General features: G+C 44.0%; 1 protein-coding gene across 1 annotated transcript in view; it reads right to left on the bottom strand.

Moving 5' to 3' along the window:
* cdk13 (cyclin dependent kinase 13) overlaps positions 1-12,179 on the bottom strand; it is a 75,768-nt gene extending 63,589 nt beyond the window's left edge. The window contains exons 1-2 of the mRNA XM_043688920.2: positions 10,897-12,179; positions 8,285-8,926 (exon numbers count right to left, since the gene is read on the bottom strand). Coding sequence (XP_043544855.1) covers positions 8,285-8,926; positions 10,897-11,924 — 1,670 coding nt within the window. The 5' untranslated portion in view covers positions 11,925-12,179. The remainder of the gene's footprint in view (positions 1-8,284; positions 8,927-10,896) is intronic.
* Between the last annotated feature and the right edge of the window lie 201 nt (positions 12,180-12,380).

Below are 12,380 nucleotides of genomic sequence, written 5' to 3'. Positions count from 1 at the left end.
TTATTTTATCCAATGTTTCCTCATTCTCAGTGTCTACAGGGTCAAAATACTTACTCAAATGTATTTTTTTTTAAAAAAGGGGAATAAATACCCCACCCATCCTTTGGCATATCCTAACTTATAAATTGAAAGTGTACATCTCAACCACTGGCAGACATAATTTAAACCAAATTATAATTAATAGAGGGAAAAAAAGCTCCAACCGGACTTCCTCCATTTCTTTTACAGAATGATAAACACATACCCAAACAACACTATTTATACTTACTACAATTGCTCAAATTAAGTTAGTTTGTCCACAAAGTCACTTTCCTTCTCCGACGTGTCAAAGAGATGCATGGATCCATCTAAGGTGATCTGAAGCATCGCCGGATATGTCAGAGTAGAGTACCGAATCCCAAGCTCCCTCAGTCTTCTCTTAACTCCCTCCTTATCCCGGTAATGATGGAACCGCACCAGGAGAGGAAGAGGTCGAGGATGTTGACCCAGACCCGATCTCCGCGCTGCGACTCGGTGAGCTCTATCTTCAATCCTCTCATGCCAGCCTCCAAGTCAAGGAATTTCGGAAGCCAGCCCTCAACAGAGTCCACGGGCCACTCACCTTCCTCACCCTCAGGCAGACCGACGATCCGAATGTTTTTTCTCTTGCCCCTATTCTCAAAATCATCCACTTGGTAACACAAATTATGGACCTGCATCTTCAGGGCTTGGATCCTATCCTTGGATGAACTGGCATCAGCTTCCACCACTGTGACGCTGTGCTCCACCTCATCCATCCTCTTTTCCAGCTTGCAGGATGTACTGTACCCATGTATCTGCTCCACTTGGCCTTCTAGATGGATGTGGTCATGGGTTTGGAAGATGCTTTCTAAGTCCTGTGGAGAATTTCTGCAGTGTGTCATGTAGATAGCACACACTGCTGCTACTGAGCATTGGTGGTGGAGGGAATGGCTGCCTGTGGAAGTGGTACCAATCAAGTGGGCTGCTTTGTCCTGGATGGTAGCAAGCTTCTTGAGTGCTATTGGAGCTGCATCCATCCATGCGAGTGGGAGACATTTCATCATATCCCTGACCTGTGAAGGTGAGTTACTCGCTGCAGTACCCTAGCCTGACCTGCTGTTGTAGCCATTACGTTTATGTGGTGACTTCAGAGTTCTCCTAAATGGTGAATATTGTGCAATCATCAGTGAATACCCACTTCTAACCTCATTGTGGAGGAAGGTCATCGATGTAGCAAATAATTAATAGAGGAAAAAAAAAGAACGCTCCAACCAGACTTCCTCCATTTCTTTTACAGAATGATAAACACATACCCAAACAACACTATTTATACTTACTACAATTGTTCAAATTAAGTTAATTTGTCCACAAAGTTACTTTCCCTCTCCGACGTGTCAAAGAGATGCATGGATCCATCTAAGATGATCTGAAGCATCTGGTTGGACCAAGTACACTATTCTGAGGAACTGCTGCACAGATATCCAGGAGTTGAGATGACTGGCTCCAACAATCACTAACATCTTATGTGCCAGGTATGACTCCAACCTGCGGAAGGTTGGCCTCTGATCCCCATTGATTCCAGTTTTGCTAGGGTTTCGTAATGGCATATTCAGTGGAATCCAACCTTGATGTCAAGGGCTGTCACTTTCACCTCACCTATGGAATTCTTTTGTCCATGTTTGAACCAAGGCTGCAAATGAGGTTGAGTGCCCCCTGCAGAATTCAAATCGAGTGTAACCGAGCAGGTACTGCTTGACAGCACTGTTAATAACATCTTCCATCGCTTTACTGATAATTGAGAGTAGACTGATGGGACAGTATCAGAGGGGTTGGATTTATCCGGCTTTTCGTTTACAAGACATGGCGGAGTAATTTTCCACATTATCAGGTTGTAATTGTACTAGAAGAAATTGGATAGGCAAGTTCTGGAGCACAAGTCTTCAGGACTTTTGCCGGGGTATAACCTTGACACTATCCAAACCCTCCAAATATTTTTTTTGACATGGAGAAAATCAAGTTGGCCAAAGACTGGCACCTGTGATGCTGGGGATTACCAGAGGAGGCCGAGATGGATCAACTACCCGGCACTTCTGGCTGAAGATTGCTGTGAATGTTTGCACCTTATCTTCTGCACGGTGTTGGGTTCTTCCTTCATTGAGGATGAGGATATTTGTGGAGCCTACTCCTCCAGTGAGCTGTTTAACTGCCCACCACTCATCACAACCAAACATGGCAGAAATAGAGATTAGATCTGAACTGTTGGTGGTGGGATTGCTTAGCTCTATTTATCACTTGCTGCTTATGCTGTTTGGCATGCAAGTCGTCTGATTTAGTAGGTTCACCAGGTTGCCCCATTTTTAAGGATGCTCAACTGCACTCTCCATTGAACCTGTTTGATCCTTAGGTTGATGGTAATTATGCCAGAACATGGGGTTACTGGCATAACCCAATGGTCTGGCATAAATTGTTGTAAAATTCAACAAAAATTACTTTTAGTACTTCACAATGTGTTAATATTCAAAGAGTTCAGTGTTGAGCTCAACTATTTCCAATGTTAGTATCAAGCATTCCAAGATCAGACACAACACCAGAGGATAGAGGATATCCACAAACACACAACTTGTCCAGAGCCTCAATTTGGATTTTCCTCCATTCTAGCTTTCTCCGAAGAGTTATTTTGGAGTATACCTCCAAGTACTTAAGAGTAACAAAAAGATGGGGTACTGGGCTAATGGTCGGATACTTGATAGTGTGGATGAGCAGAGGGATCTTGGTGTCCATGTACACAGATCTTTGAAAGTTGCCACCCAGGTAAATAGTGCGGTGAAGAAGGCATATGGCGTACTGGCTTTTATTGGTAGAGGAATTGAGTTCCGGAGTCCTAAGATCATGTTGCAGTTGTATAAGACTCTGGTGCGGCCGCATCTGGAGTATTGGGTGCAGTTTTGGTCGCCATACTATAGGAAGGATGTGGAGGCACTGGAACGGGTGCAAGGAGATTTACCAGGATGTTGCCTGGTATGGTAGGAAGATCGTATGAGGAAAGGCTGAGACACTTGGGGTTGTTTTCATTGGAGAAAAGAAGGTTTAGGGGTGACTTGATAGAGGTGTACAAGATGATTAGGGGTTTAGATAGGGTTGACCGTGAGAACCTTTTTCCACGTATGGAGTCAGCTATTACGAGGGGGCATAGCTTTAAATTAAGGGGGCGTAGGTATAGGACAGATGTTAAGGGTAGGTTCTTTACTCAGCGAGTCGTGAGTTCATGGAATGCCTGCCAGTAGCAGTGGTGGACTCTCCTTTATGGGCATTTAAGCGGGCATTGGATAGGCATACGGAGGATAGTGGGCTAGTGTAGGTTAGGTGGGCTTGGATCGGCGCAACATCGAGGGCCAAAGGGCCTGTACTGCGCTGTATTCTTCTATGTACTTGAGGTTCTTCAGTCAAGATCTCCATACAGCCATTATTCATACTTAGGCTCAAAAAACAATCATTGGCAAGACACTCACAGCCAGTGGGTGTTGGAAAGAATCAAAACCTGTTCAGAACAGAAGTCTTGGTCTTGGTGAAAATTCTCTCTTCATAATCTAGACCACTAAATAAGTAATTGGCAGAGATCTCTTCGTACCTGCTCACATATGCCTCACTGGTACACCAGATGGTGTATTTATTCCTTAAGCTGCTAGGAGCGATTTAATATCCTATTTATAGATAAATTAATGATATCTGTCCTGGCTGTAAGCAAGAAAACCCAGCTTTACATTATGTACATTGAAAAAATAGACAACTGACAAAAAAGATTGAGTTTTTTTGTTATTAACGTGGACAAACCACTGTACCCAAATATCCAAGAAACAGTTCAACTTTGGAGGATCACTGTTTTGGAAAAATAAGATACCCAAATTAACTATTGTGAAAATCTTTATTCAACATTTACACTCCCCCCACTTGACCAAGCCTGACACTGCCCCACTTTGAAGAGGATACAAAGAATTGCTCAAAAAATTTGCTAAAATCTACTGGGCTCTTCACTGTGCTTAAAGCCATGAGTCTTTGCACAAGCTTCTGTCAGATGTTTAGAGGCATAATCTTTGAAAGTAATACCAACTCCTAAGGAGTCCTAGCATGAACGCTCAAGGGTTCTGGGATTCTATCCAGAATGTTCATATTCAGGCTACCAGCCAATCAAAATCTCTTGTCTCAACAACGTCCAACAAGCATGCTAAGCAGCACTGAAGATACAAACATGTAGCAGTGAGATTTGGACAGGCTGAATGAATGGAATTAGGGTACTGAACTATAAAGATCAGCAATATTCAAACTAAATGATAGAGCAGGCTCAAGGGGTCAAATGGCCTACTCTTTCATCACCTATGTTGCCATGTTACATTACAAATACATTATAGCAGCTGAAATCAATATTTAACCACATTATCTAAACCAAATCTGGTCCATATCACTACAGAATTTAACCCAAAAATAGCTTAATTATACAAGTAGGAATAATTCTTAAGTCTCGAAAATTGAGAACTACAGAATAAAATACACATCATTTCAATCCTGATGTTTCTTTGCCTGGGTTTACGGAGGGCATGTCCAACATATCTAACTGCATTGCTTGTTACATTAAAGTCTGCAACAGAACAGCTTTGATGATCAAATACAACAGATTGTAAACAAGTTGAAACAGCATTGCGAAATTCTCTCTGGATTAGAATACCATATTGTCCAAGTCAAAACAACCAGGCGTGTAAACTACAGAAGAGATCTCTGCCAATTACTTATTTAGTGGTCTAGATTAGAATGTTTTGGGGGGTGAACAAATGATTGGGGAAAATAAACTTCCCAAATCAAAATCCATAGAATCAGAGATACACAGCACGGAAACAGACCCTTTGGTCCAACTCGTCCATGCCAACCAGATATCCTCATCTGATCTAATCCCATTTGCCAGCACTTGGCCCTATCTAAGTGCCTTTTAAATGCTGCAATTGTACCAGCCTTCACCACTTCCTCTGGTACCTCATCCCATACACACACCACCCTCTGCATGAAAAACTTGTCCCTTCTAAATCCTCCCCTTCTCACCCTAAATCTATACCCTCTAGTTCTGGACTCCCCCACCCTAGAGAAAATACAATTTCCATGCCCCTATAAACTCCTATAAGGTCATCCCTTAGCCTCCAGGGAAAACAGCCCAGCCTATTCAGCCTCTCCCTATAGCTCAATACCTGGCTTCATCCTTGTAAATCTTTGCTGTACCTTTTCACATGTCACAACATCCTACCTATTGGGGTGGGGGGGGGAGGAGAAGAGAACTGAACAGAACGCAATATTCCAAAAGTGGCCTAACCAATGTCCTGTCCAATCACAACATGCCCTCCCAACTCCTGTACTCAATACTCTGACCAACAAAGGAAAGCATACCAAACACCTTCTTCACTATCCTATCTACCTGCGACTTCACTATCCTATCTACCTGCAACTCCACTTTCAAGGAGCTATGAACCTGCACCCCCAAGGTCTCTTTGTTCAGCAACACTTCCTAGGACCTTACCATTAAGTGTATAAGTCCTGACCTGATTCCCCTTTCCAAAATGCAGCACCTTGCATTTATCTAAATTAAACTCAATCTGCCACTCCTCAGCCCATTAGCCCATCTGAGCAAGATCCCATTGTAACCTTCTTCGCTGTTCACTACACCTCCAATTTTGGTGTCATCTGCAAACTTACTAACTATACCTCTTATACTCATATCCAAATCATTTATATAAATGATGAAAAGTAGTGGACCCAGCACCAATCCTTATGGCACACCACTGGTCACAGGCCTCCAATGTGAAAAGCAACTATCCATCACCAGCCTGTCTTCTACATTCGAGCCAGTCCTGCATCCAAATGGCTAGTTCTCCCAGTATTCCATGAGACATAGCTTTGCTAATCAGTCTCCCATGGGGAACCATGTCGAACACCCCATATAGATCATGTCCACTGCTCTGCCCTCATCAATCCTCTTTGTTACTACCTCAAAAACAAAATCAAGTTCGTGAGACATGATTTCTCATGCTGGTAGAAAGTGAGGACTGCAGATGCTGGAGATCAGAGTTAACAGAGTGTTGCGCTGGAAAAGCACAGGTCAGACAGCATCCAAGGTGCAGGAGAATTGACATTTCGGGCATAAGTCCTTCATCAGGATTCCTGGTGAAGGACTTGTGAGCAAAATGTCGATTCTCCTGCTCCTCAGATGCTGTCTGACCTGCTGTGCTTTTCCAGCACCACACCCTCAACTATGATTTCCCATGTACAAAGCCATGCTATCCATAACCAGTCCTTGCCTTTCCAAATACCTGTAAATCCTGTCCCTCAGGATTTCCTCCAACAATTTGCCCACAACTGATGTCAGGCTCACCAGTCTATAATTCCCTGGCTTTTCCTTACTTTTTTTCAAAAATAGTTAGCCAATCCCCAGTCTTCCAGCACCTCACCTGTGTCTAGGGATGATACAAACATTTCAGCAAGTGGTCCAGCAATCACTTCCCTAGCTTCCCCCAGAGTTCTAGGGTATATCCGATCAGGTCCTGAGGATTTATCCACTTTTATGCGTTTCAAGACATCCTGCACCACCTCCTACTCCGTCATATGGATATTTTTCAAGACGTCACCATCTATTTCCTGTCTCCTCCTCCACTGGGATCCAGTTTAGTATCTCCCCCATCTCCTGCGACGCCACACATAAGCTGCCTTGCTGATCTTTGAGGGGCCCTATTCTCTCCCTTAATGTATTGTAAAAACGGTTTGGATTCTCCTTAATCCTATTTGCAAAACTATGTCCCCTTTTTGCCCTCCTGATTTCTCTCTTAAGTAAACTAATGATTTAATTAAAATCTTTACTCAACGTTTTCACTACACCCACCTCCACCCCAGTGCCACGAAACTTAACCTAGTACTCTCCACTTTGGAAAACATACAAATCTTCTCAAAAAGTACCAGCAACTTCTTGACAAAAGCAAATTACTGCAGATGCTGGAGAAAATGCTGGAAAATCTCAGCAGGTCTGGCAGCATCTGTAAGGAGAGAAAAGAGCTGACATTTCGAGTCTAACTGACCCTTTGTCAAAGCAACTTCTTGATGCCTCTCTGCAACAACACTGAATACAGTTACCAGATTATGCTCAAGCCATTCCAAAAGGCTTTTTGTCCAATATCTGGAGGCCAAAGCATTGCAAAAATAAGATCTGTCCATTGGGTGTCCCCGGAATTAATGACAGAGCTTCAATTCAGAATAGCACATGACTTGAAAAAGGGAACCAAATCAAAGTTTGGCAATGACTGGTTTTGACAACGACTACTTAATGTTAAGGAGCATAGCCTGTTTAAGTTACCAAAACAAAATCTTATAACGGACGTTACATACAAACGTCAGCCAGTAAATTGCTTTGAAAGATTACATACTACTGTTTAATATTTTCAAGAAGAGTTCACATCTCTACATCCTTATGCAGTATAACTTCCTGCACGGAGGTGTACAAGAGCTGTTTGTCCATCAACAGCTGTGGGAACGACAGAAAGCATAAAAGATGGGGCTCACAAAGGCCAGAGTCCAGAGCAACACACAGCAAGGGCTTCGAGCTGCAGGTAGATGGTATGCACCAGAGACAGCTGCTAAACAAGCAGAATTTTCAACAGACAGGCACAAACAAGATGTGAAATCAGCTGATGAGCACACACCAGCGACACTAGAGGTCAGGAAATCACGTATGCACAAACGGATTCAGTGCAAGTCAGGTATGCCTATTTCTGTCACCTCAATCAAGTGTCAGTGTTTCTATTAACGTGCAAATAGATGGCCTCTGCATTGAATTAATTTCCAACAATGTTGGCAAAGCATAATTCCAACATAGAAATAGGAAATTTTTTTCAGAAACTATTTAAAATTCATCCTTGAACCAACATCACCAAAACTGATCAAATGGTCATTTAATTGTTTTATTGAGTGACTCGGCTGTGAATAAATTAAGTACACTTGCTTAGTGTTTCACTTTTGACATAAATTTGCTTGGACCACTTCTGAAAGTTCTAAAGAAATAAAACAGTTACATAAATGCAAGCCCTTGTTCCTTCTTAGAATTTTAAAAAATTTAACTTCAAAAAACAGCGTTCACAAAGAGCTGCTCTCTTATTAGAACAATGAAGCCTCAAAAGTTACATCAATTCTTCATCACTTCATGTCCCAACTTCTCCAAAATCTCATAATTGAATGCTCCATCAGGTTTTGCAACACTCACCTGCTCACTTCTTCATGTCCCTCTTTAGTCAGCACTGGGAGCAGAGGTAGTGATGGCAGAGCTGATGTTTGTAGACTCGGGTTCTTCTCTCTCTCCTTTGCAGCTTCATTTGGCACAGTTTGTTTGAGTTTTTCTTTTGGCGTGATTAATTCTACTTTCAACGGTTGGGCTTTGGGGATTTTTGACCCCATGTTCATTGGTGTTGCTTCTTTTTTTTCTGTGTTTGAGTCAAGATCTATTTTCACCTCCTGAGTAGTCACCTTGACTTTAGGTTTCTCACTTTTAACTGATACCTGGATCCCAGTATCTAATGGGGAAACTGTCACTCGCTCAGACTTGAGCTTATTTGCCTCTCTTGTATCCTTTGTTTGAGATGTATGGGCGGTCGTCGTTGAACTAGCATTGCTACTTGCCTTGGCAGTAGTCACAGTAAGTGCATTTGAAGTTTTTGCATTATTTTTAGCAGCCTCAACAGCTCTAGCTTTTTTGTGCTTACTCAGCTCAGCTGCAAGACTGGTTTTATAAGTTAAACTGTTTGGTGAAATGCTTGATTGCCGGCTACGAGATCTTGATACACGGTGCTTGCTGCGGGATCTTGATCGTCTAGAATGATACGGACTTCTGCTCCGTGACTTAGGCCTCCTAAAAGTATAAATCATATCAATATAGGTTTAACAAATACAATCAATAATTATAACTCAAGGAAAAAAAGCATGTAATTTGAATGTAAAAAAATCTGAATCATTTAAAGTGCATCCATCATTAATAAGAACTGAATAAGGTCATTCCTTGCAGCAATAAGTGTGAATTATTAAATATTGGAATGGAGCCTCACACACATATGGCAAGATGGTAAGTTTAAAATATTAAATGTGAATTTGAAGCACAACTTTCACAAGTAATTAAAACTTACAATATTTGCCTTTAGCTGAGACGTCCAAACATTTAAATCATTTGATGGGATGTGGGCATTGCTGGTTAGGCCAGTATTAATAGCCAAGACGTAGAGAGGTGGTGATAAGCTAACTTCTTGAATCACTCAAGTCCTAGGAGTGCAGGTACACCCACAATGATAGTAAGAAGGAAGTTCCTGGATTTTGACCCAGAAACAGTGATATCAGTCAGATGGTCTGTGGTTTGGGGGAAGATAATGCAGACTTGTTTATTGTTTTGCCCTCTGACATTCCTTTTCTGGCATCTAAGTAGAAAAATGATTGCACATCTCATAATGATGTACTGAATTAATTATTTGTTCAGATATAGAAGAATATAAACTTTTCAGAGAATTTAGCCCAATCAGCTAATGTGAGAAACCACTTTTCAATCCAAACAGAACAAATGCACATGGGATTAGTTTAGAAATGGTATCACAGGTTGGTGCAGACATGGCGGCTGATGGGCCTGTTCCTTTGCTATATTGTTCGGAACTGATTTTACAGGTATCAAAACAATAGGCAGCAAATTACTTCCAAACCCAGAACTCGAAGTACAAAAGCCTTATTCAGTTCTTATATTCTTTACTTGCTATTTAGTCATGTACAAATTTCATGGGTTGAATTGTTTCGAAAATATTTCTTCATTCTTAAACACTGACATATAACTCCAAATTCAGAACAACAAAATACATTTCTATCAGCAGCATGAGATTTTTACAAATTAATGTTAATGTTAATGATAGATGGTTCTCAAAGTTACACTTATCCAATAGAGCTTAGGAATTACTATCAGAAACCATGTATAAATCAGAAATACAGCAGTACCCAAAAATGACAGAACATTCATGTAAAGCCTTAGTCCTCCTTACGTGCTCGTCACTATATACACTGGCAGTAGCTTAAGCTTCCATTTGATCTTTAATAATACATTGTGAAATAGATTATAAAAACAAATCATCAGCTACAGGTAGCCTAACAAACAAATATTCAATACCATAACCACACCAATTTCATTCCATAAATGTATCAAGTACTTGATTATACACAGGCTACCAAAAAGCGAGTTGAAGTTTCAAAATACTTCCAAGTGTTATACCAAATGGAAAGACAACTTCTTTTTACCAACAGTCAAGAGCTGATAGAAAATTAAGAACTGAATAGTCAAACGAGCTTAACGAGAGCAATTTCACTACAGTACTGAATATTGCACTCTCTCAAATATTGTTACATAAAAACACAAGTGCAAAATTATTACTGGTAGAAAGCCCAGTGTTCAAATCATTTGCAAATTTGCTTGTCACAAAATATGACTTTTTCAAGACTTTTGAAAATTAAGACATACATCCACTCCAAACATTTTATACAAATCAACTATGAGTAATATTATTTTACACATAACGTTGTCTATTCAACATTTACAGTAATGTTTGGCAGAAACATTATGAATTTAGCGTAATGTATGTACAGTATCTTTCAGATTTTAAGACATTTGATACACATTTTTTCCTTACAGTGTTCGATGTTTCATACGTAATGTTTCATTTACATACTTCCGACTTATACATAAGAAACATATACACACAGGATATAGTTCAGATCGATTTTAAGACATATTTTCAGAAATATAATGACATGATAATAATGGAAGATGTACAGACAGACTGACAGTGGTCTTACCTGAGCTCCGGGCTCCGGCTGTAGGGACTGGACGAGCGTCGCCGACTGCTAGTGGAGTAGGGAGCGGGGGAAAGACCGCCATAATCGTAGGGGCTAAGATGCCGGGAGAAGCTGGGAGAGCGGCGGCGTGAAGTCGGGTAAGGGCTGGGAGAACGTCCAGTGTAGCCGGCGTGTAAAGCCGACTCCCGCGAGCTGTATAGTGGCTTGAAAGCGAAGAGCGGCGGCGGCGGGCTGTACAGCTCGAAGGTAGGGGGCCTGCTGGGGCTATGGCCGGAGGCGGCCCCGTAAGCTTGCGGGTAACACGGGACAGACGTACTATACGGACTCTGCTCCCGGTAAGGCGGACTGCGGGGCCCAGGCGAGGCCGAGGTGCGGTAGGCCCGCGGAGCCTCCCAGTCGGCCTCCCGGTAGGCCCGCGGCGGAGGCTCTCTGTAAGCCGCGGGCGTCTCTTTGTCAGTGCGGTGCGAGCCACGGCCTCCCCGGGCCTCCTTGTCGCCTTGGGCCGGCTGCTCGGCCGCCGCCCCGGCTTTGTTCCGGCTCCGGCTCTTACCCTTGGCCCTGCCGTCCGCCCTGGAGCGGGAGCTCTCTTTGCCCTTGTCCCGTCTCCGCCTCTCCTTGTCACGGGAGCGCTCGGCCCGGCGCCCGGCCGTAGACGCGGGGCTGAATCCGAAATTCTCCGAATGAGAGCTCACGTCCTCGTACTCGACCAGGCCGCGGAGTGAGAGCGGCAGAGCCGAGGAGCCCGAAGCCGAGCAGGCGGCCGCGGCGGACACCGGGTACTTGCCGTCCCTCCGCTGGGCCCGGCTCTCAGCCGAGCGCTTCCTGCGGCGTTTCCTACGCCGCGAATTCGAGGAAGGGCGAGAGGGAGCGGAGGAAGAGGCGGCGGCGACGACCACAGCGGCGGCCGTTGCGCAACGGCCTTTCTCCCGGGCCTGGGTTTGGGCCGGAGCCGGGCCACTCTGGCTCTGGTGTCTCCTCCCGCTGGGGCTGCGACCCCGGCTCCCGCCGTGCGTATCCGAACTCGGCATTGACTTCCGCGACTCCCCCCCCCCTACCCCTCCTGGTCCGGGGGCCGCTCACTCCATCCGCTCGGAGCAGCCGCACATTCCACTCTTCAGATCCGGAGGCGAGCGGAGTGGGGATTAATAGCCTCGGGGTGAAAAAGAGAGTGGGAGCTGGGCCTACGCTTCGGGCCTGCCGCCTCTCGGAGTTAATGTCGCTGGCTCGACTCTCTCTCTCTCTCTCTCCGCCGCTTTTTCTTTCTAACAGCGTCGGCTCGTCCCCGACCCCGCAGCGCGCGCGCGCAACACACGCCGCTTCTGCGCCGACTCACAAAATGGCCACCTCCCGGAGCCAGCCAGCGGCTGTGAGTGACCTTCCTTCGGGTTCACTTCCGGGGCGAGTTGCGGAGGCGTCCTCTTCCTGTGACCCGGCGGGGGAATGGACCTTTTCATTGATTCCAGATGCACGTGTAAAACTTAGAT

The sequence above is a fragment of the Chiloscyllium plagiosum genome, unplaced genomic scaffold (assembly GCF_037043375.1).
Source record: "Chiloscyllium plagiosum isolate Xiang-an unplaced genomic scaffold, Cpla_swu_hap1 HiC_scaffold_4, whole genome shotgun sequence".
Lineage (NCBI taxonomy): Eukaryota > Metazoa > Chordata > Chondrichthyes > Orectolobiformes > Hemiscylliidae > Chiloscyllium > Chiloscyllium plagiosum.
Note: the sequence above shows the minus strand (reverse complement) of the source record. Positions and strands in the feature narration are given on the sequence as shown.